The sequence below is a fragment of the Dicentrarchus labrax genome, unplaced genomic scaffold, assembly GCF_905237075.1.
Source record: "Dicentrarchus labrax unplaced genomic scaffold, dlabrax2021, whole genome shotgun sequence".
NCBI classification, from domain to species: Eukaryota; Metazoa; Chordata; class Actinopteri; family Moronidae; genus Dicentrarchus; species Dicentrarchus labrax.
In genome coordinates this window covers 6,664,519-6,688,024 of record NW_026136724.1, presented here as the reverse complement: position 1 = coordinate 6,688,024, position 23,506 = coordinate 6,664,519, and the positions used below count along the sequence as shown (strand labels likewise).

Genomic DNA, 23,506 nt, shown 5'->3' with positions numbered 1-23,506 from the left:
AACAAGATCTGTTGACATATTCAGAGCCACTGCTGAGCTGATACTGTTGGAATGAAATGCTTTGCAAACATCTGCACATAAGCTAGTACAAGATATTATTATCTTAGTGGTTTTTCATTTACCGCCTCCGTTACTGGGTTTCTTTTGGCTGCCTTTCCATGTAGTTGTCAGGATGTGGTTGAGTGAAAGAGTAGTATGATGTTGTTTACCTTTCTAAAGAACATGATGTAGATCAAATTTGATTAACACAGGTATTGATAGTTTTACTTCCTGCACTTACATGTAGTGTTTTAGTGATTGCTTAATTCTCGGTGTAAATCCAGATTGCCATACTTTCTTTCTCTTTTACTGAACTGGTTTTGCTTGCTAATTTCATTTGGTGTCAAGTCGTGTTCGCTGTGGCCCAAATTGTATCACACGGACACAGCAGAAGCAGTAAGTCAAACATAACTTAGTCTTTGTGCAAAGCCTAGGTAAGAGTAAGTGAACTTGTTCAGGGCTGAAGAGTGCGACTAATAATCCCTCTGTGTTCTCCTGTGACCCAACTCACACACTCATGGTAGGATCATATCATGTTCTAAACCAATAAGAGACAGAGCTCGGGCGGGTGTTTGCCTCTGATTGGCTGTGGTCCTGTTCACCGCGCTAAATTGTGTGTGTTTCAAAATTGCCGAGCCCCGGTCCTTCGGCGACAGCATCAGACTCGGAACCAGAGGAGGAGACATCCGAGTCTGGGATACAGCCCGGCTCCGAGACCCAAATTAAAAAAGGACAAAATATATTCCTTCAGACAGGACTGGCTGAAACAATTTCCCTGGCTGTGGTACAACAAAGGACGTAACGCAATGCACTGCGTGTACTGTCAGGAGTGTGGTCAGAATATGGACGGAAATAGTGCATTCGTGAGCGGGTCAACAATGTTTCGTATCGAACTTTTATTTGGAAATGTTTTATTTTGCTTAGTGTTTTAGTTTGAAATTTAGTTTCAATTTCAGCTCAGTGAAGCACTTTAAACACTTTATTTTTCTTTTTATATATAATTGTGCTTTAAATGAAGACAAGCATTTCTCTACACCTTATTCTTGTTTAAAAATCATTCACATTATATGAAAGTTATGGAGAGCGATAAAAAGGTGAAAAATTTGGGTGCACCTAAAAAAAAAAAAGTTAGGCGCACCAGTGCAACCAATGCAAAAAGTTAGTCTGGAGCCCTGTTGTTGCCAACCTCATTACCATGTTCGCCTCCAGTTGCCATGATGCTCCATGCTCTCATTGGTGATAAGATAGACCCAGATAGTTTTGTACATTTTCACATAACCAGTGAGCAGATGTGCTGGATCAAGCCACACTAAAAGCCAAACAACAAAGACAACAAGAACCAAACTGAAGCGGAATGTGTGTACACTTCACTGTTTTGATTTCTCTTTTCTTGTTTTCCTTGCTTTCATACAAGTTGCATGAATAAATTGCTATTGTTGGAGTCTGTGCTGTGCGGAGAATATAAACCACCCACCGCGGCTGGAGCCACACATTAGTGCATGCACTTGTGTGTTTCACTAACTGGCCATTAAAGATGCACATTAGGACAAAAATTCACTTTCCTTTCCACATTACCCTCTGGACCACATGCTTCGAACATCGAGTGATGGGTTGGTGGTGACCTAATGAGAAAGAGAACGTCCTCAGTCTCTATTGAGCGAAACATTCAGAGACTGGTTTGTGTCTAATTGTGAACCAACTACTACAGATTTGCACTGAACGAAACAGAATAAAACATAATGAGGAACATTACTGTTAATTGAGGGGGATAAGGACGGAGAGAATAATTGCTCTTAGTTGTAAACAAGGATCATAGCTCTGCTTGAGCAAAATTTTCAGCATCTGTGTGCGGTGGCCTGGGGGAGAAGAGTCTGTGTAGAGGAAACGCACACATTTTTCTGCCCCCGCTAGTGTGGTCTTAAGCACATTTCCAAAGATCCTCCAGCTGTCCCATAAAACACAACCCTGGAAACTGAGACTGCTTTAAAAAAATATTTACAACATGAAATTTATACAGTGGGATCACAGAATATTTGCAGCATCATTGCATTGTTATGGGCTTGAGTTTGAACAGAGCCGATGGCACATTTATGTAAATACCTGTCTCCCAAATATGTGAAGTGGTCTTACATGATAAGGAAATGAAATGGGTGTGACACTAAAACTGGCTTCAAATAATATGCTGTGGCTTGTTTCCAAAAAAAATCAGTTACCTTTTTAAACTAACTATTCCTAAAACTGTCTTCTGTTTACATTCAGTGTGCTAAAACCCATTATGTGTCCCCTTGAGATCTAAGAAATGTGCGAGTGTCTTTCCTTACTCCTAAAACATCCACAAAGTTAAAAAAAAAAAAAAAATGAACTGCATAGTTTACTACATGTTTTTCTTGTCAACCCTCGTGTCTTGACTTGTATCTGGCAGTGCTGAGATGTAAAGCAGTGCAGCAGTTCTTTCTCCACATCTGACCCAGGGGTTTAACATTGTGTCTGATGGGCGTTTCCATAGTTTTAAAATTCAGAAAAAAGCGTGATACTAATTACATCCTCAATTGAAAAAGGAGGATGTGGTACAATAAAGGCATGTATGGCTAACAAACTATTGGGAACATGAGCCTAAAATAAATTGTACAGTAAACTCTTTGCCTCTCTCCACCACATCCTCAACTTCCTGCCGTTTCCAGGAGTACTTCCTGAAGTCAGAGATGCCAGGCTCATCGCTGAAGGCGGGCGAGCCTATCCCGTGCTGCGTCACAGACTGTCCCAACTGCCTAACACCCGGAGCGGCCTTCATCATGCGCAAACAACAGATGACATGCGTAAGAACCTAACAAACTCCTGCTAAGTTATAACAAACCAATTTTCTAATGCTTCCAAATACCATTTTCTCTTTTTGTTTTACATAGATCAGCACAGGTTTTGGCATTGAGATGTTGTATTTATGCTTAAAGCCTAGAATTTACTGTTAGCCTTTATTAGCCAGTTAGCGTTTTGTGAAAGTTGTATTGAAAAGTCTCTAGTCAAAAGTCAATCAGAAACTTGAAAACAATTCAGAGACATCGCTTGCTGTGGTTTTTAAGTCTCACTCTTTTGTCCTTTGTCCAGACTGACGGTGTGTCTGCTGGCGGCCCGTTGTGCGAGAGGTGTGTGTGGACACGCATCGGGCCAACTGCCTTCCTCATGACCGACGACGTGCTCTCAATGGCTGCAATCCCACGCAGACTCCGCCCGGTGGACCACCACGTGATGTTCATGGGGATTATCTAAAGCCACTTGACTTCAAGGACCTAAAATAAAACGGTCTTCTTTTGTGCATTGAGGGGGGAAAAAGGACTTTCAGGTCCCCTTTTTAAAATGCTGACCGGGGCGAGGAATACTGTCAGGCCTCCACCTACAGACACTCACACAGACTGAAAACTTTACAAGCTGTTTTAATTTGAGTTTTTGTATTTTTCTCTGTCAGATAAAGGGAATTGGATACTGTAACTATTGAGATAGTCTTTATGAAGGTAATTAACAGCCTACAGCACCCACAGTGTGATTGTGTGACAAAAAAAAAGTGTGTGCGTATTAAAAAAAATGGACAACTTCTGGCCAACTTTCCTACTTTTACGTTAAAAGAAACAACAAAACCACATTTTGTGAAGTCTTTCTTCTAATCAAATCTTTTTGGACTTTTTGGCAGTTGAAAGCTGTGTATTAGGAGCTTTTTTTAAAGTAACCAAGGCCAATGACTGCTCTAACTACTGCACTGGAACTTGTTGAACTGTGTTCCCGCCAAGCAGCTGCTTCTAACTGGCCTCTTGGCGAGACAGTCAAACATTCTTATGAAACACCACAGAGGCTTTTCAGTACATTTGACAAAATGTGAAGGAATTATTATTATTATTATTATTAAACCTACTTAGGATTAACAGTGTTCAAGGGCAATTAGGAAGATATATGTTTGAGGCTGACAACCAACCCCTCTGATACAACTGAACCTTATTATTCTAATGATAATGACTAGAATCTACACTGGACTATGTGACCAGCTCTGAGATTCATTTTGCTGAAAAGTGTCAGGAGAACACAACAGGAACTCTTCTGTTTGAACTTGTTGCTGAGCAAGTGTTTTTTTTGTAACATACTTTTGAAACTGGGGAAGCCAACCCCCTCATTCCAGGGAAGATTAACAAAATGAGGTGACTCTAATGTGTGAACTCAGTTCTGATCATCATCGTACGAATCAACAGGGCAGAGCAAGAAGAAATCCAGGAAAATAAGGTGATTCACATCTTTACTGTTCGCTTTCATTGGAAAATTCAGCATTCTTTTGAGGTTTTTTTTTCCCCTACTGGTCATTATAAAACAAAGTAGACATACAAAACAACATTATTGAAAAGCAGTGGCATTTTTTAAATAATACTATTAAACATCCAGTTGTTCATAAATATCAGGGCTCTCAGAAAAAGATACACATTTCAATAATACAATCATACACTGATTACTAATGGATGCTATTGCTGCACAACATGGAAAAGCTTTGCAGTTGACAAATAGGATATATATATACTGTGTACAGCTAGTTGCTATCGGGGCATGCATTTTACATTACGGGAAGAGGAAGAGATCTTATTTTTTTAAAAGTGACACTTATGGGGAGATGGGATGGCAGATGAAGGCTCAGTGTGGTGGTGAACTTCCTTCTGCATTAATGCCCATTATTTTCTTCATGGCCGGAATCTGAGTAATGCAGGAACAAACTACTTAGTTTGGATACTGACATCAGACATTACTCAAACCACAGACGGTGGTGGTTCTTACTAAAAACCCACACGACTGTGCAACCAGGGTTGAGGTCATTGTCTTGATATTTATTCTTGGACTGTGGGGAAGTTACCAACCTGGGGGCTGTTTATATTCTCAAGATAAAATGTGTGGGTACTGTAATTCTGCAGAAATGCCCCATGATGTTCTTACCATATCATGCAGCCCGAATTATTTTTATTATTATAATAATATTTGAAAAGAGACCTTGCTGATAATTTTTTCAAATACATTTTTTTTGTATGAATCTAATCGTTCAGTATGTTTAAGTGCCATTTTAAAAAGCATTAAATATATTTTCATGATTATTGTGTAACATGAAATTTAACCCTTTAACTCTCTAATTCTCCAGTTAATTAACTTACATAGATACAATTATAGTGCAGGCTATTGCCTTTTAATCCTCACAGTCTGCTGTTAATTGAACAATCAACACTGTACCATTAACAAATAAGGCTACCAATACTGTATTATCTCTAAAAAGGCAGAATAATTCCCTGAAAAAGCTCTTTTGAGCAAAAATTACAATATTTTACTAGGGGTGAGTATTTACAGCAACAGAAAACTATTGGAACTGACTGAAATGAACTGCAGTGCCTATTCATTGTGAGGAGAGAACATGTTTACCCTGGTTAAAGGTGTGGCCCATTGGTGTTTTTAATCAGACAATAATGGCGCTCTATAGGAGCAAAGGATAAGCTATATCGAACTTTGTCTGAACAGGCAATTCTTGTTGGAAGGACATATCCTGAGGGGTTGAAGTAGGCTGTGTCACATTGTCTTCAATATTAAAGTTCCTGAAGTGCAGTTCAAACATTTCTTTTACAAAAAGTCTTAAGCTCAGAAAAAAAGTGCAAATTTCACGTGAAGCCAGACATTGTGTTCTCCAGCACGATGTCCACAGAACGTCAAAAGGGGTTGTGTGGAGGCAACAACCTGTTCTTCATTGATGATCCCAATGCCCTCCAGTACAGCTGCTGCTCTCTACAAGCTTCTATGATGCCGGTGCTAATGGAAAATTATTCATGGGTGTCTGTTCTTCCACTGAGTACTGTGGGATGTTATTTCTGGACCTCCTAATGTACATATAAAGAAAACAGTGATGAGATCAAAACCATTCAAATGATAACAGGAATTCCCCCCCAAATGCACTTTCAGCACAGAACTGTTAACCACTAACTTTGAGACCTTTGACAGATAAACTGCTTGTTCGCTGCAAAAACATTCTACTCAAATAAACCAATGCTTTTTTTTTTTCTAACTTACCATTTATAATAAAAGATTCCAATCAAAGCACAGATGATCACGAGTGAAACACAGGCGATCAACGCAGCCAGGTTGCTAGGTACTGCTAATTAGAGAGAAAAAGTCAACAAGTGTTTTCCTTGTATGCTTTGGATACTCTGCTACAATTGGATATAATGACAGTGTCAAAGCTCACCTTGGTTGGACTTATAAGGGTTAATTGTGCTGTTTGAAGGCTTAGTGGTGGTTGAGGTTGGTGTTGTTCCGTCCCTTGCTTTGGTCTCATTCACAGTTCCTCCTTTCCAGCAGAGAAACAAAGACTGAATAAGATTTTGCTGTAGGCTAATTACTCTTTAACAGTTTCGCATATGGAAGATAAATGCAGTGTGAGTTGTACATCAATAAAGGATAATTGATCTTATGATATTCCCAATGTCATCCAGGTTTCTGTACTGTTTTGGCTATGCTTTAAGGATCCATATTTTATAATCGGATCAGATGAGACCACCGCCAATGTGTATAACGCCGAGTAAAATTCAGGTCAAAATTCTAAAGATGGCGTAAGTTTCAGCTCCCAAATCATCAATAACGAAAACTCGCGCCTAAGTCAGTAACATACACACTAAACAATATTTATTAATCATAAAAGGTGTAATAATTATTACAGTAAAAGATACAAATTATCAATTTATTTTGGATTTCTAATTGTCTTAACCTTCTTAAACATTTTATGTTGTTTCATTTTTAGGTCGACCCCTGTGTTTACAATTACGTACCGCATGTATTTGTTATATTTTATAAGGTTATCAATTAAAAATGGCTCCTATATCCTTCATACCCTCAATAAAGATTTGTATTTATAATATTTCAAACTGTATGCAGTTACACTGATATCGTCAACATAACTATAGTGGGAAATGATATATTAAAACATGTATAATGTTGGATACAATGACTGATAGTGGTCTCCTGCTTTGCTACAGTGCAGACCCTCTCCTCACTGGCTCTCTGCTTCACTGCTATTTTTGCTACTCTTTCCTTCTCTAGCCGGCTCGGTAGGCAGAGGTTTCTTGTGCGTGTGCTCTATGGGCCCCTCAGCACCCCCAGTTTGTAAAATCAGCGTGGCCTGTGTGACTGTAAACTATTTACCCTCTGAGTGATCTGACGTTGAGGTTGGTGCTGCACTGCGTGTTTCTGCAGTCACTGAAGCTGAGGTGCTTATAATCGGGGTCATCTGTAGGCCGGTGGTGCTGACGGCTGATGAGAAAAGAAATGTACTTTTACTAATACTGCATAGAGCATGACTGCATCTGCAACTACTACAAATGCTACCTCTTTTACTACACTGTTGCTTCTTCAACTACTATTTGTAAAACTACTGTGGAAGGAAACAAACTCATACTTTGGTTTGGTAAATGCAGGTGCATGGATGTCTTTGCTCATGCACGGACAGTAGTTGAGAAGTACTGTAAGTACGCCAGACATGATATTTTTCGGATAAAATGTGCCACATAATTAATAGCAAAGGGTGAAAACGCATGCAAGGTTTTGTGTTAGTCTGTTTAATATTATTACCACTGTTAAAACTGCTGTTACCACTTCTAAAAGAACTAATCCTACTACTACCACAACTACAGAGCAAGTCCTGTTGCTAAATCTACAACCATTAAAGCTACCAGAACAACTATTATACTACTACCTTTACTACTACTACTACTACAAAGGGAGGAAGTAACCAACAGACTGGTCTACTTATCAAATTTTGCATTTATAATATCAAAATCTCATTCATATTTGCACTCTCATTACTGTGACTAAGTCGAATTTGTATATTTTGACCTTTTAAGGCAGTATGAACAGATTTTTTGGCCACTTGGGGGCAGCAGAATAAGCTAGCTAAAAACCCAACAGTGACATATCAGATTACTATCAATACTCTTAATTTACCTCTGTTTTGGTCTCCACCAACTCTTGGGGGAAATATTTGGCTCTTTAGTTGCTATTTACCCCACCAGGCTCACCAGCTGTGCTATCACACACATCATACATGTTGTCATTTACTGACATGTTGGATTTAATTTTGTTATCCTACAACTATTGTAAACATGTACGAAAGTAAGTTTTATTTACAGACCATTTGAATGAGCTATGTTGTATTCTACACAAAAATGTGACTTTTACTTAAAGCAGCAACAAGGAACTTTTATTTTGTGTTGATTCTGGCGGCCCCTGTGGACAAAAGCGGTAGTGTTTCCACCGCCATGTCTCATTGAATTCAAGGGGAATTCAACCAAATCTGGCAGGCTTTAAGAATTACTATATAGAAATAGCCAATCTTGTCAGTGGTGGTCTTGTTTGCTTATGTAGCTCATATAGAGGGATCAATATTTAATTTAGACCGCTCCATAACCTCCTTGTAGTACGTTTAAGTAAAAAAAAAAGAACAATAATAAGTTTTGCTTGAGTAAAACTAACTCCTACAACCATTAATGCTACAACTGCTATTGCTACAACTCCTAACATTACTACTCACACAACTGCTGCTACTATCAGTTGCTAATGTTCATCACTACAACCGTACTAACATACATGATCTAGACAGAATCTAATCTAGACAGTAGATTTTTTAGTTTCATTATTGGTACTTATTTATTATTAGTATTTCTTCAAAGTTCATGCAAATACAGAACTCACTGACTGTGGTGGTAATGGTGGAGTCATGGGGAATACCATTGTTACCCACTGCAAGATCAGACCAACATTAATCAGGTATGTGGTGTGAAGAATACCTCTCTCTGGCTCATAGATAACAATAATTTCCCTCTCATGCATACGGTTCACTTACTTGTTACTGTGGTAATTGGTGGCTTTGTTGTGGTTATCTTTGGGTCAGCTGAAAAACAACAAATTGAAAGAAATTGTTTATCATCTGAAACTATGAATAATAACCCTAATACTCGCCTAATGTCAGTTGACAACCCTCCAAAGGACAAGTGGTTATAGATAATGGATGGAGTATTAATGTATGTGTACTTAAAGGACCAGGGTGTAGGATTTAGTGGCATCTAGCAATGTAGTTGCAGATCGCGTCACCATGCCGTTCCAAGTGCGAAGGAGAAACTATGGTTGCAACGAGAACGCCCCTATCTAGAGCTAGTGTTCGGTTTGTCCTTTTTGGGCTACTGTAGAAACATGGCATGATCTGTAGATAAAAACAATTCATTCTAAGGTAACAGAAACACAATGATTCCTATTCTCAGGTTATTATACACTAATGAAAACATACTTATGAATATTATATTCCATTCCTGCCGAGAGACCCTCCTAAATATTACACACTGGACCTTTAAGATACACATATATTTGTACATAAGATAACACAGATTTTCTCTCTGTGGGTTAACAAACATAAACACTTCTATATGAGTGTGTATAATGTTCATGTTCCTGTTCACTGAAACTTTCACTATATCCTGACAGTAGTACATGAGACAAGAAAAATCACTGCACAGACACAAAAAAAACCCTATTCCCTTCATTTGTAGCACTAATAAAATTTCTTGAGCGAGTTAATCTAATTAATTTTGAAGGCATACTGAATTACTCAAGTTCCATGCTCGCCACATGGAGCCAACCAAAATGCAGAAGGCTCAATTCCTGAACTTAATGTTAATGACAGCATACTAGTTCATACCCAAGAGGTTTTCATGAATACACATCTCCTTACGATCAAATCACTGTAATTTTGAAACTGCTGTAAAAGAGCAATGACTCATTTCAATCCTCACACAGTATGTGCTCACTCCCTTCCACCAAGTTACATACTCTGTATGAACAGGGACTGATCCACTAGACTCAGGAAGGAGATTTGGATCATTAGAAACACTTAAACAAACACATGTGCGTGGCTGTGCACAGTATAAAGACACCAGTGTGCTTTTCTGTGTTGATCATTAGAACTCCTCAAGGGGGTAGGCTGACAGGAGTGTGTATGGAAATAGATGTTTATGTGTAATATCTTTTGTAACATACAGATGCTTTCCCTAACGTTCGTATTTGGAGCTGCCTCTCAGGGTTTAGGAGGCGTTTAAGCCCCAGGAGGTGCTGACTTAATTCATGCTGGTGCTGCCAAGAGTGTGGGTGATCCATCTTTTCTTCCAACTCTCCTTTCTGACTTCAACTGGATTGGCGTTATTGAGTCTGAGGGTTGGATTAGACCAGCTGCTAATTTAGATTTGATTCTGGGTACAGATTCAACAAGGGGATATCAAACCCCAAACCTATATTTACATGTAGTCAGAGCCCCTCTGCGCTAAACTCCGAGACAGAGAGAGAGCAGATGATGAGAGGACAGAAGCAACGCGATCAGAAATTACAGCAAAACATGTCACATGCTCCAAGGATGCTGCACACAAGTCTTTGAATTTATGGTGAAACCGCTTAATCAGGGTTAGAATTAGCACCCACTTTTAACGTGTTTAAGTCATGTTTTATCTATCATAGGGGCATCCAAGAGGGCAAACCCCCACTGAGTCTACCATTGGTGGGAAAAACCCCGATGGTATATGTTGCTGGGTGGGAAGATATGATTCAGGCTCTGTACATATAATATGTTAACTGGGTGAAGAGGTATACTGCCTTCCTCAGAGAGTTTGGATTTTGTGAGTGATGCAAAGGAAAAAAGAACAAATAAATCTTACGTATGCACTGCAGTTTGGCCGTTGTCCACTCTACAATACCACGGTCAGTTTGTTTGCATTTGATGAGATTTGAGGTTCCCACCTTCCTCAGGTAACCTGTTACACATGTGTAGCGAAAAGTGTCGCTAATGTTGAAGCAGGTCCTCCCTGGAGGTTCTGTCAGACTGTGCTGGGGGATTTCTGGGCATTGACAGTTGCTTTTGACTGGAATAAAAACAACACCATGTAAATAAAATTAAAATGTGGATGCAGAGATTGACACAGACACAACAAGAGGAAATGTAATGGTTGACCTTAGTAGTTAGTTTCAGATGGCAAAGGAAGAAAATAGAAGACCTACAAGGAACTACAGAGCAGTTCCTGATGTGTGTTTCAGTTGAATCTTGTTTGTGAGGTATATATTTTACCTTTTACTATAAATTGTAGCACATGCTTAAATTAATCAATAACACAACAGCACCAGCAGCGAAATGCTGGTAGAATATGGAAGTAGCTGGTCGATTTCAGACACAGAATAACGATTTTCAATGAGTAAATTTAAACATTTATCTGCCAGTGACTTGCCCCCCCCCACAAACACACACACACTTCATAATATGTTTACCATGCTGGTTAAAAGAAAACATCTTTTTAAGCGAATAATGGTCGGTATTCTGTCCTGAAAACTCATCACTCGAATCTGAAAATGAAATATCCGCTTATACAATGTAAATGAAAGAGGCCTGGATCTCCTCAATCTCCTGTTTACCGAAGTACAGAATTGGTTTTAATTCCTTCAAATGTGTGAGTTTAAACATGCACGTGCATATCACTATTTTATTATTACAATGTTGCTGTTATATTTTCTTAAGAGTTTGTACTCACTGAATTGTGTTTTTGAATGTGTTTAAATTGTTACATTTTTAGTTGCAGAAACTGACTGCGCAAATCCTCTCAGAGTTTCGTGTTTGAGAAAGTGAAAGCAATTTAAAAACTAATTTAAGAATAGTTAATTTTTGTAAATGTTTTTACTATTGTTATTTTGCAGTGCCCGGGTTTGGAGCAAACAGCAGTGAAGAAGTGAAGAGTCCTGAACAGTAGTGAACATACTGTTGTGTGTATATCACTTACCGCCGCTGCAGAAGCGCGCAGCTCCGAGCAGACAGACCATCATAACGCAGACGGGGACTGAAGGGGGACCCAGATCCATCTGAGAGCTCTGTGGAGACTTAAAACATGTTCGCCGAATAAACCACGGCCGACAAGGCCATCCTCACTCCTCCTGTTGCTGTTCTGTAACTTAACTTTCGCTTTCACCGCCTTTTATGGCATACAACTTATGGTACGGGTGGAGCATTATCGATCTGTAGACGCCATGTTTGTAGTTCCATGGCACGGTATTTTTGACGTTTACACGGCGGCATCATCATCGTCATTTAAACGCATTTGTGTTTTTATGGTACAGGGACACGAGTACTTTAAAGTGTAACGCGACTACATTAAATTGTAACTTGGATATATTATGGTGTAACTAGAGTACATTAAAGTGTAACCAGAGTATATTAAAGTGTAACTAGAGTACATTAAAGTGTAATTAGAGTACATTAAAGTGTAACCAGAGTATATTAAAGTGTAACTATAGTATATTAAAGTGTAATTAGAGTACATTAAAGTGTAACTAGAGTACATTAAAGTGTAACCAGAGTATATTAAAGTGTAACTAGAGTACATTAAAGTGTAACGAGAGTATATTAAAGTGTAATTAGAGTACATTAAAGTGTAACTAGAGTACATTAAAGTGTAAGTAGAGTACATTAAAGTGTAACTAGAGTACATTAAAGTGTAACAAGAGTACATTAAAGTGTAACTATAGTATATTAAAGTGTAACTAGAGTACATTAAAGTGTAACAAGAGTACATTAAAGTGTAACTATAGTATATTAAAGTGTAACTATAGTATATTAAAGTGTAACAAGAGTACATTAAAGTGTAACTAGAGTACATTAAAGTGTAACAAGAGTACATTAAAGTGTAACAAGAGTACATTAAAGTGTAACTAGAGTACATTAAAGTGTAACTAAGGGCTCAGTGGTCATCCCGCCGCTAGGTGGAGCCAAATGTCGTTGTCGTGTTGTTGTTGCTGCCTTTACTTCCGTTTCACACAGCGAGGAGCTAACGCTATATCAAATGTGCTGCTAAACCTTTTTATATTATAACGTTTGGCACTTACATTAGTTAATGCCCAGGTATTTCTGAAACCGGTAGGTTGAAAACAAGCTAATTACATAGATGTGTATGTTTTAAACATAATTCGTATAAGACCAGACAGTTAAGGAGCTGTGTTAGCACTAGCTAACGGTAGCTAAATGAATTGTTATATTATTGACAGGTTCTGCTGGGGTCTAAGCTAACGTAAATAACTAAACATAGCAAAGGTACGTGACAGATATTTCCACATTTTGCGTTTATTGAATTAACCACTCAGTCACAAAACAGTGAGCCAGCGTTTCAATAAGGGTGCTGCTAAGTTACAACCTCAATATCTACACAAGTGTTGCACGACGGAGTGACGCTCCTGAAGCCAGCTCTGATTGTATCTAATACATCTTGTGTTCGTGTCTGTAGGAGACGGAGGTACTGACAGACAACAATGTCACTGTATGATGACCTCGGTGTGGGTGCCAGTGACACCAAGACCGAAGGCTGGTCCAAGAACTTCAAGTTGCTGCAGTCCCAGCTGAAGGTGAAGAAGGCGGCTCTGACCCAGGCCAAGGTAGGCAGAGAGTCTACTCCATTGATACTGGTGTGCCGAGAGAGGAAGTGACATAGAGTGACCTGTAACCATGCTAGTGGGAAATTAGGGACTTCACAGCAAGTGTGCAATACATTAATATATAAATAAACAAGGACACACTATAAACCCAATGAATACATGATGTGCAATGATTTTACTGTCATGTGTGTAGACCCAGCGGATGAAGCAGACCACTGTCTTGGCGCCGGTCATTGATCTAAAGAGAGGGGGCTCCAGTGATGAAAGACAGATCACAGACACTCCTCCACATGCTGCCGCTGGACTCAAGGTCTGCCTAATCCAAGGAACCTAGTCATCATTTTTTAAATCCCTCTCTTAAAATGTTTCGAGCTGCTTGATTTTCTCTCTATCTCACTGTCATGTTTTTGACTTGCCCGTGTGTGTGTGTGTGTGTGTGTGTGTGTGTGTGTGTGTGTGTGTGTGTGTGTGTGTTTCAGGATGCCGTGCCCAGTGGTTTCTCCTCTGGCGATGTGCTGATCCCATTGGCAGACGAGTACGATCCCATGTTCCCCAACGACTACGAGAAGGTGGTGAAGCGCCACAGAGAAGAACGACAGCGGCAGAGGGAGCAGGAGCGTCAGAAGGAGATCGAGGAGAGAGAGAAGTACTGTCATGCTCGATTATTCAGCTCACTAACCAATAAAAACAGCCGCAGGGATTAAACATGAGGGAGTATACCTTACTGGATTTTTACAGAAGCACGGGGCTCATGTTTAAAGCTTGAACTTGGTGTGTTGCAGGAAGAGGAAAGACAGGCATGATGGTGGAGCTCCAAGTGGTTTCTCCCGCTTCCCCACAGCAGAGGGAGAATCAGATGAGGAAGAGGACTATGAGAAAGAGCGGAGGAAACGAAGTGAGTAGAAACATTCTCCATTCCCGAGGCATTTTACATGCTTTTTATTTGCTCTCAGATTAAGAGGTAGGTCAACTGCAAGAGTATAATGTACCATTCAGGGACTTAAGGGAGAAACAAAAATACATCAAACATGTTACGTGAATTACATGACAATGTGGGAACATAGAATCACGATGTCTGATTACATTAATACATTGATGCTTGAACATGATGCATCATCTGTCTGTCTCTCTCCAAGCTTTGGGTGGAGCAGCTATCGCCCCTCCTTCTTCACTTGTGGACAGAGATGGTAAGTCTTCTGACCCACCAGAGGTTAAACATCAACTGAACAGAACAGAGCACACAGTGAGAGGTTTAAGATCAGATCAGATAAATATATTGATCTCACACTGGGGAAATTCACTCGTTAGAGCAGCTCAAGAGTCAAAAGAAGAGGGAAAGGAAACGTATATATAGTGATTGAGTAATTAATAAAACTTTGATGACCAGAGACAGACTATCAGCCTCTGTTAGTGATGTTAGTATTCTCTTAAATTAGCAGCAGTGACGGCAGTGTGTCTACAGCAGAGGGAAGCATCGTCTCCGTTATTGGTTGTAGTGTCTGTAAGATTGTAAATGTCAGTGTAAAATTGCAAGGAGGGAAAAACAAAGCCAGTCTTTAGTAACCAGGTTGTTGTTTTTTGCTTCAGTACCATCATTAGTTCATCATTAGAAATTTAACTGAATAAATTAGGCTGAAAAATCAAATCTGGTTGTTCTCCTCCTCGGTGCATGTCAATACTGGTTGTGTTTTTCCATGTTTTTAGGCTCATCCCCGTTCGCATACGAGGATGAAGGTCGCCCTGCCAGAGGCTCAAAGGCCGCCATCCCTCCGCCCATGTTTGAGGACTCAGACCGGCCACGTTCACCGCCTGGACCAACCAGCTCCTTCCTGGCCAACATGGGGTGAACAGGACACACACGCAGACACACGGAAACACACTACAATTAGATAATCATTAGTCACTTTGATTGAATATTGATTGACATTTTTGTCAAAAAAGCACATTCACCGACATAAACCTGGGTGTGTATTTTGTTTTAAAACTCAACAGTTGGTAGGATCAGCTGCATGAAATGTGTCAATACTCAGCCTACCGTTTGTGAGCAAGTGCTGTCCTGTATTGTCAAGAAAATGGCCTGGAAAGGTCCTGGATAATAATTCCTTAAAAGTGGGAACCCGCCTTAGTATTCAAATTAATTCCACTTTTTAAATTATACATCTTTTTCTCCCTAACTGCTTCCACAGAGGTACGGTGGCTCATAAGATCATGCAGAAGTATGGCTTCAAAGAAGGTCAGGGCCTGGGGAAGCACGAGCAGGGCCTCAGCACGGCGCTGTCCGTGGAGAAGACCAGCAAGAGAGGCGGAAAGATCATCATAGGCGACGCTGCAGAAAAACGTATGTCCTACCTTTTGTGTGTTATTTATTTATGTACATATATATATATATATATATATATAAATATTTAAACTTTTTTGCTGCCAACATTCTCTCATGATCAATGCTCTTTGTATGCTACACTCTGTTTACATTGTACATTTTTTTTACTTTGTTTTATGTCAAGTCCTTTTTACCGTTGAACTGCATGAATCAACCTCTGCTTGTGTTGTGTCCAGAGCTTACATGTGTTGTTTGTCTCAGTCTGTGTCTAACCTGCGTTGGCTTTAATTTAGACGGAAGCGTTTGGTTTCAGTTTTTATCTTTCGATGTGTATTTTTGCTCTCCGCACATCACGGTATCATTGCAAGATCAGTTAGATGTTTTCCTGTGACTTTGTGTGCATGTGTTCTTTTTCATTTTCTGTATGTATGTATGTGTGTGGGTGCGTGTGTGTTTGTGTGTGTGACTGAGCAGCAGGGTCCAGCCAGTCAGGCGCTGCTGAGACATCAGGCGGAGGTTCTGCAGGTTGGCCTCCACTCCCATTTTCTCTCTTCCATTATGCAGAGTGTGCTGTAACATTTGCCTTTTTATTCTAGAAGTGTGTGTTTGTGTGTTTGCATGCGTTTTATCCATATGTGTTTATCCATTGTCATGCAGTTACCAAATTAAGCGATGCTTTATGTCTCTTAAAAGTTGAGTTGTTCCCAAACCTTAAAATCCAAAAGAGTTCTGTATGAAGATATGACGTGGAAATGAGTAGAATAGTTTTGCATGGTGTTCTGCTTAATGTGTGCTAGTAATGCCAACACGCACAAGTGACTTCAAATCTGATTCTTTTGCTCATATATGACGCTGATTTGTTTTTTCATAACAGCACAAATCACATGGAATCTAATCTTTTCAATTCTGATTTGGATCTTTCATATAGTATGGTTGAAATCAGATACAGATCATATTTTCTGCAGTGTGAACAGTAATATCATAATTCATGTGACTTTTTCGTCACTCTCGATCAGCATTCATCATGTGGGTATTTTCAGGACCGTGATATGGGCCACATTTAAAAAATAATGTGGGGGAAAAAAATCAGTTTTGAGCAATAAATCAGAATTGAGTGCTGAAGCTTGCAGTGTGAACGTAGTGTCAACTAACACTGCAGTATTTGCTCATTTTGTAGTTTTGGATTCATTTTGGTCTACTTTGAATCTGGTCTGTACAGCTTGGCTCCTAATTCGCACTTGCTTGCACTTTGCATTTGTTTTGATTCTTTTAACCTACTCTTCTAACCGCTACACAATGATGAAATGAAGCAAAATCCACTTTACATATTCAGTATGGCTTGAAGGGATAGTCCAGCAGTTTGGGGAAAATGCTTATTCGCTTTCAGCTGGAGAGTTAAATGATCATAACTTTTTACCATTAAATATGAAGCTACTGCTAGTAGCCGTTTAGCTTACGTTAGTACAAAGGCTGGACACGGGGATATAGCTAGGCTGGCTCTATTTGAAGGTGACAAAAAAAACCCTACCAGCACCTCTAAGGTTTCCTAATGTTTGTTTAATCCATACAAATAGTGTAAAAATGACAATTTGCTCTTTTACAGTATGTTATTTGCCAGGTTGTTCTTGGCCAGGCTACTCCCTGGGTCCTTCACAGGTTGCAGCTGTTCAGAGCCAAAAAATAGTCTGGTACACACCCATAAAATGGTGAATTGTCGTTTTTGTTCATATAAAGCAAGCAAGATATAACGTGTTAGTGAACTTTGGTGGGTGGTGGATTACGTTTCCATAAGACAGAGCCAGGCTAGCTACTTCACCTTGTTTTCATACTTTATGCTAAGCTACTATCTGCTAGCTGCAGCTTCATAATTACCAAATATACATGCCCATCTTCCCATGACTCTCTGCCAAAAAGTGAATAAGCGTATTTCCCAAAATGATTTAAAGAATCCATATGTTAACAAGTTTTTCTCCACTAGCTTTAATGTTGCCAGCAATATAAATTATTTTAAGCTGAACTGCTGCAGTTGTATGAGCAGAGTGTGATGGGATTTACAGCTGATTAGCAGGAATCCCTGTTGTCAGTACTGTATACTAATCAGAATAAGAGTTTAGATGAGAATAGTCACTCTTTGAAATTCTCTCCTTGTTCTCAAATGGGAGTAGAAACCAGGACACCAGGTTCCCCCTGAGGAACACTTTGTGGCGCTGATTACCAGTTCAGGGACCACTGTTCTTAGTGTAACCAAGCACAACTGAGACGTTGTCTTGTGTAATACGCTATGTATGTATACATTTGCAGTGCTGCTTAGTCACTTTTCCAGTAACAATGATGTTGCACTTGAGTGAACCTTTTAGAGTATCAGCAGCATGTATAACACAATAAAAGCACTGTTAAAATATGACAAAAACAGCAAGACGTGACAGAGAAAGTGGATATCACATCAGCAAACACAGAACAAGATTTTTTCTAACAGCTTTGGAACAAAAGATTTGGGAATTGTTTCATTTATCACACGTACTGAATCAAACAACAAACAATCCGATAAAATGTTACGATAAAGCTGTTACACACTTTCAGCTGCTCCATCCAGCTTACCAGCAGCCTTTGAACATTCTCTCAAGGAGGGAAAAAACGTGACCTTTTGTTTCTGTTACTGTCCAACCAGCGGACTCTTCCAAGAAGTCCGAGGCCAACCCGCTCACAGAGATCCTCAAAAACCCGACCAAAGTGGTCCTGCTGAGGGTATGTCTGTGTGTTCTTAAACCCTCTTATCTAGACTGCATCAGTATCACAGAGTAACTTAAAAAATAATTCTTTACATTGTTTGTAGTGATGTGTCCCCACGTTGTGTTTTACATATATCTTACAAACAATACAACTAACTAACTGTATTCAAGTGTAATCTTGTGTAAAAAGTCAAAAGAAGGGGCGCCCGGTTAGCTCAGTGGGTAGAGCTGGCGTCCCATGTACCGAGGCTGAGTCCGTGCTGCAGCGGCCCAGGGCTCTAATCCGACCTGCGGCCCTTTGCTGCATGTCATCCCCTCTCTCTCTCTGCCCCCCTTTCCTGTCTATCTTCAGCTGTCACTATCATAAAGGCAATAAAAGGCACAAAAAATACTTAAAAAAAAAAAAAGGAAAAGTCAAAAGAATAGTCATAAAATGAAGAGTGGAAGACCTTCTAGCGTGGTTTGAGTACAGGTTTTGACATATTGCTTTAAATTACAAAATGGCAAAACTTATACAACCTCAACTATGTATGTAAAGTTGAGGTTTGCTGTAAAATCATATTTGAGGTCTGTGTTTGTTTCTCAGAACATGGTGGGCCCAGGAGAGGTGGACGAGGACCTGGAGGGAGAGACGAAAGAAGAATGCGAGAAATACGGCAAAGTGGTTAAATGTGTCATTTTTGAGGTGAGGGGAGAGGATTACAAAGTGTGTGAAGTGAATGTATTAATCAAACAGGACAATGACAAAAAACACATTTGTCTTCTCAGATAGCAGAAGTGCCAGATGATGAAGCTGTCAGGATATTTCTGGAGTTTGAGAGGGTGGAGTCAGCCATCAAAGGTCAGTATTTAGTCATCACATGCACAAACTTGATGTCGATTATTCAAGTTTGTTGTCAACTATTAAGTTAATCGCCAACCATTTTGATAATTAGTGTGATTAAACAGCCGGCCAGTTAATTGGGTTGCATTTTGAGGTAATCAGCATCAGCCTATATCTGCTATCACGAGGCAGATAAATAAAAAATGTCTTCAGACACATCTGCAGGCAGCCTCGTCAGTGTGGAAGGATGTCAGTGCTCCCCCTTGTGACTTTGGGGAAGGTGGTGAAAGAGTTAGTTTGGAGCCCTGTACTATAAGTTTCATGCATCCTGCTGTGAACATATGCCCGAATTTCCTATATAATACAATTACACATAACTTTTCTTTGATTTGTTATCGATAGCCCTGCCGATGGCCAATATATATATATATATATATATATATATTTTTTTTTTTTAAATATTTTTTCAAACTCATCGGTTTACCACAACTGATAATAAATTACTTGTTTTGAGTCCATTTTTAAGAGAAAAATTCCAAATTCTCTGATTCCAGCTTCTCAAATGGGATAATAGTTTCTCATTTCTTTAATCCTCTGTAAACTTAACATCTTTGGGTTGTGGACAAATCAAGACATTTCCTATGTCACCTTGAGCTTTGGCCAACAGTGATCAACATTTTTCACAATTTCTGACTAATAGCTTATCAATTAATTGAGAAAATGGTCAAAAGATTAATTGCTAATGAGTGTGGATAATAATAATCGTTAGTTACAGCCCTACAGGTCATTTTGCCTCAAAATAGGTGAAGAGCTCTGGAAGCTCACCAAAGAATCTGCACCTTTTGACGCTCCAAACTCGAGCCTGCATTATTCGTCAGTGAAACTTATTTCACCGCAGCCGTCCTCTTCAGCATTCCCATTTTGATGCTGCTCTCACAGGGTCATTTTGAAATCACAGTGGTACTTCCATAAGTAAGGAGCTGCTTTGTTTTTTCGGTGGGCGAACAACTTTATATAATGGCATCACTTTGTTCCTACCATTGCATAACTGCTCTAATAATGTGGGTGAAAGTGTGTCCCATTCTAAATGTGTTGGCCCAGATCAGAAACAAGGTGAGACTCGGCTCCCTGTGGTGTTACATCATACGTGGCCCAGCAACCCAGCCGTCTCCCTGCGGCCCCGGCAGCACCGCTCTTACATCACAGCTCTCAGAAAGCGGGACAGACACTCAAAGAACGATACGGAGGGCCACAGTCAGAAGTGTTGCGCTGCATGATCTATTTCTATAGATGATGATGAAACATTTTATTGCTCACAGGAGAGAGTGTCTCTTGTTGCGTGCCTCAACTCTATAGGGAGGTCAGAGTTCAAGCAGGAGCAGGTGGGATATGACCCCACCGTGCAGCCGCAAACAACGAGGGTTTGAGCCCAGTTTCACCTCATTTCCCTCTGTGACTGCGTGAAGTCACTTTATCAAGTCTCAGGTTGACATTTGTTCATGTTAGCTGTCACAGGGTTGGGGCACTGAGAGGGCATCAGGGTAACATCTGACCCTTGACTCTTGTCCTTGTTAGAAGCAGTTTCCCATAATGCTCTGGATATGTCTGGAATTGTATGCAAAAAGCTGTTGTGCAGATTGGAAATTGCTCACAAACTGGGGGACATGTGCTTGTTTGCCTTCTTGCTGAGAGTTGGATGAGAAGATTGGCACCATTTTCATGTCTGTGTTAAATGCGAAGCTACAGCCAAAAGCCAATTAGCTTAGCATAAAGACTTCAAACAGGGTGGAACTGCTAGCCTGGCTCTGTCGAAACTCCAGTGGTAAACAAATCTGCTTGCTAGCACATTTAAAGCTGACTAATGCACATCTCAAGTCGGTTTTCACTTATAAAGAATTAGTTTTGATTTGGAGCATAACAAATAACGGAGAGAACAATAAACAAGGTGAAAAGTAAAGACTGTAAAGTCAAGAGCATAAATATAAAAAGGTAAGATTTAGATTACAAATGAGTTACAATGTGCTTAACTCACATTAAGACTTTAACATACAATATTTGTTTTTAAGACTGTACAGTTGTGTGGAGTGTAGAGAAGTGCAGAATGTTGCCCAAGGAATGTGCAAAAGGTCACAGTGTGAGTATAACGAATATTTGTAATGTGCGAAGGAATATCTACGGGAGGTTGTGTGCTGGACTAGTTCTTGGTCAGGTGCATTGACTTACAGGAGTCTCTGCTGGTTGCCTGGATACCCCTGGCTCCTGGATGTAGCTTCATATTTAGCGTACAGGCATGAGAATGGTATGCATCACCTCATCTTACCCCTTCCAAGAAACACATTCCTCAAAATGCCAGAACCTTTCCCTCAGAAGAATATATTGTGCCATCTCCATACACACACTGCATGAGATGAGATTTACAGCTAAACAATCTTGCCAGTGTAATCACTGCAACATAACGCACTCTGTTAGGTACATCCAGTGTCAGCAGACTGAAGCTGATGTGCACACGCATGAATGAAAAGTACTGCATTAAATGTGCTGACTGAGGCGATCTTAAGTGTCCTACAAGGAAAGTGGATTGCTGGACTCGAGCAATATGAGGTTGCTCATTTCATTGATAAGGTTAGCACTGCCAGACAGGACAGAACGAACACTGTGTGTCTCAGCTGTCCCTTTTAATGGAAGGTTACCTTGGGGTGTTTGTGTGCATGTGCGTGTGTGTGTGTGTGTGTGCGTGTGTGTGTGTAAGAACCGTAGGACAGCATTTACAGTATGTTGTCGCACACACAATCGACAATCATGGGAAAGAACACTGATGTCATATTTCTCCTTTTTTTTCCCAGAAGTGGGAGAGCCAAAGCAAAATTGTTTTTCTTTTTCGGGCTTTTATCACTGGTACTTAGGGCAAACTGTTAGCATCACTCAGCCGCTTGCCACAACAGTTTGTTCCACACAAATAATTTTTTCTTAGAACAAGAGGCCCTTGAGGTTAAAAGAAAATCCATCAGCACAAAACAATTGAACTGTTCAATCTTGCTTCGTTTAGTTTTTTGTGTGCCGTGCTAGTACTACAGAGTACGTCAAAAGAACAAGAGACTAAGTCTTCAGCTCAACATTGTACCATTGTTCAACAACCACACAGTGAAAGGAATTTACAAGAGCCACAGAGAACGTATACATGTTAAAGACCCTGCACAGGGTCTTGTAAATAAAAGGCCTTTTTCACACTGAGGACACGTCTGCTCAAATAAATACAAATGCTACAGTATATTATACAATGTCAAACCCTGTCAAAGTATCTGAAGACAGATTTAATATGGCGGTACTAATCTGTTGTTGAAAGGTTTATCTTTGTACTCGGGTACAGTCTGACCTGAACTGTCTCTCTGCCCTGCAGCCGTGGTGGATCTGAACGGACGTTATTTCGGCGGGCGGGTCGTCAAGGCCTGCTTCTACAATCTTGACAAGTTTCGGGTTTTGGACCTTGGTGAGCAGGTCTGATGTCTCCCCCGGGCGCCAACAGACACTATGAACACACATCATCTCCCCGCTTGTACATAATAAACCTTTTTTATATTTCCTGAACAACAGTGAAGTGTCTGTATGTAGTGATGAGTCCATCTTGTAGATAGATTTTTTTTAACTGTGATGAAAAATACCTTTATGCCAAGACAAAATAAAGGGTATAAACTGTCTAGTTAACTGCTTTGTTTATTTGTGTACAATTGTTTTTCAGCCTCAAAATGTGAAATATTTCAGTATGGTGTAAACATTTTGTTGTAAAATCATAAATTGAACTCAAAACTTGCAGACAACCTGTTATGGTGCTGCTGTTAATATCCAAGAAGCCTAGTTTTCCTCTGAATTTTGTCTGACATAACTCTGGTTCCTCAGTAGTGTTAACACATCTCCAGGGCCCCATAGTCTTAACTTAGCCCTGATGGATTATGGGAAGGGGACTGGGGCGGTGAACACAGCCCCAGCCTCATTCAGAAGTTATGTAAGTGCACCAAAAGGGCCCTGGAGGTTCCAGCGAAATACGTCAGGAAGGATCCCACCGGAGCAGGTTTAATTCAGATCAGGGAAACGGGT

At 40.0% G+C, this 23,506-nt stretch overlaps 3 protein-coding genes across 8 annotated transcripts in view; 2 read left to right on the top strand and 1 right to left on the bottom strand.

Moving 5' to 3' along the window:
- The window catches only part of fbxo18 (F-box DNA helicase 1), a 17,881-nt gene extending 14,252 nt beyond the window's left edge, over positions 1-3,629 (top strand). The window contains exons 20-21 of the mRNA XM_051392539.1: positions 2,721-2,855; positions 3,142-3,629. Of these exons, the coding sequence (XP_051248499.1) occupies positions 2,721-2,855; positions 3,142-3,303 (297 nt within the window). The 3' untranslated portion in view covers positions 3,304-3,629. The remainder of the gene's footprint in view (positions 1-2,720; positions 2,856-3,141) is intronic.
- A 669-nt stretch (positions 3,630-4,298) lies between these two features.
- On the bottom strand, positions 4,299-12,133 carry il15ra (interleukin 15 receptor subunit alpha). 4 transcript variants are annotated; one of them, XM_051392541.1, is made up of 8 exons: positions 11,901-12,132; positions 10,791-10,994; positions 8,936-8,983; positions 8,785-8,832; positions 7,240-7,347; positions 6,287-6,388; positions 6,112-6,193; positions 4,299-5,921 (listed from the first exon to the last, which is right to left on the bottom strand). In XM_051392541.1, exons 1-8 carry the CDS (start codon positions 11,977-11,979, stop codon positions 5,840-5,842), a joined length of 753 nt encoding a protein of 250 aa, XP_051248501.1. In that variant the 5' UTR covers positions 11,980-12,132; the 3' UTR covers positions 4,299-5,839. The 4 variants fall into 4 exon arrangements, with proteins under 4 accessions (XP_051248501.1, XP_051248500.1, XP_051248503.1 ...); XM_051392540.1 differs by having other exon boundaries at positions 6,112-6,196; positions 11,901-12,131; XM_051392543.1 differs by lacking the exon at positions 6,112-6,193 and having other exon boundaries at positions 11,901-12,133.
- Positions 12,134-12,887: 754 nt separating this feature from the next.
- On the top strand, positions 12,888-23,116 carry rbm17 (RNA binding motif protein 17). Of its 3 annotated transcripts, XM_051392588.1 has the most exons (14): positions 12,912-13,030; positions 13,159-13,204; positions 13,395-13,542; positions 13,736-13,852; positions 14,022-14,188; positions 14,325-14,437; positions 14,679-14,729; positions 15,247-15,385; positions 15,729-15,880; positions 16,337-16,387; positions 18,531-18,607; positions 19,178-19,276; positions 19,360-19,432; positions 22,812-23,116. In XM_051392588.1, the coding sequence occupies exons 3-14, from the start codon at positions 13,420-13,422 to the stop codon at positions 22,913-22,915; spliced, it is 1,266 nt and encodes a 421-aa protein (XP_051248548.1). In that variant the 5' UTR covers positions 12,912-13,030; positions 13,159-13,204; positions 13,395-13,419; the 3' UTR covers positions 22,916-23,116. The 3 variants fall into 3 exon arrangements, with proteins under 3 accessions (XP_051248547.1, XP_051248550.1, XP_051248548.1); XM_051392587.1 differs by lacking the exon at positions 13,159-13,204 and having other exon boundaries at positions 12,888-13,030; XM_051392590.1 differs by lacking the exons at positions 13,159-13,204; positions 16,337-16,387 and having other exon boundaries at positions 12,888-13,030.
- Positions 23,117-23,506: the final 390 nt, after the last annotated feature.

Excerpts from the sequence above, each read along its gene's own strand:
- il15ra (XM_051392540.1), bottom strand. The coding sequence starts at position 11,979 with ATGGATCTGGGTCCCCCTTCAGTCCCCGTCTGCGTTATGATGGTCTGT. Across the intron at positions 10,995-11,900 it reads TGCGCGCTTCTGCAGCGGCG|TCAAAAGCAACTGTCAATGC; the intron begins GTAAGTGATATA and ends TTTTTATTCCAG. Across the intron at positions 5,922-6,111 it reads GGAATCTTTTATTATAAATG|GAGGTCCAGAAATAACATCC; the intron begins GTAAGTTAGAAA and ends TATGTACATTAG.
- rbm17 (XM_051392587.1), top strand. The coding sequence starts at position 13,420 with ATGTCACTGTATGATGACCTCGGTGTGGGTGCCAGTGACACCAAGACC. Across the intron at positions 14,730-15,246 it reads TTCACTTGTGGACAGAGATG|GCTCATCCCCGTTCGCATAC; the intron begins GTAAGTCTTCTG and ends CCATGTTTTTAG. Across the intron at positions 18,608-19,177 it reads CCAAAGTGGTCCTGCTGAGG|AACATGGTGGGCCCAGGAGA; the intron begins GTATGTCTGTGT and ends TTTGTTTCTCAG.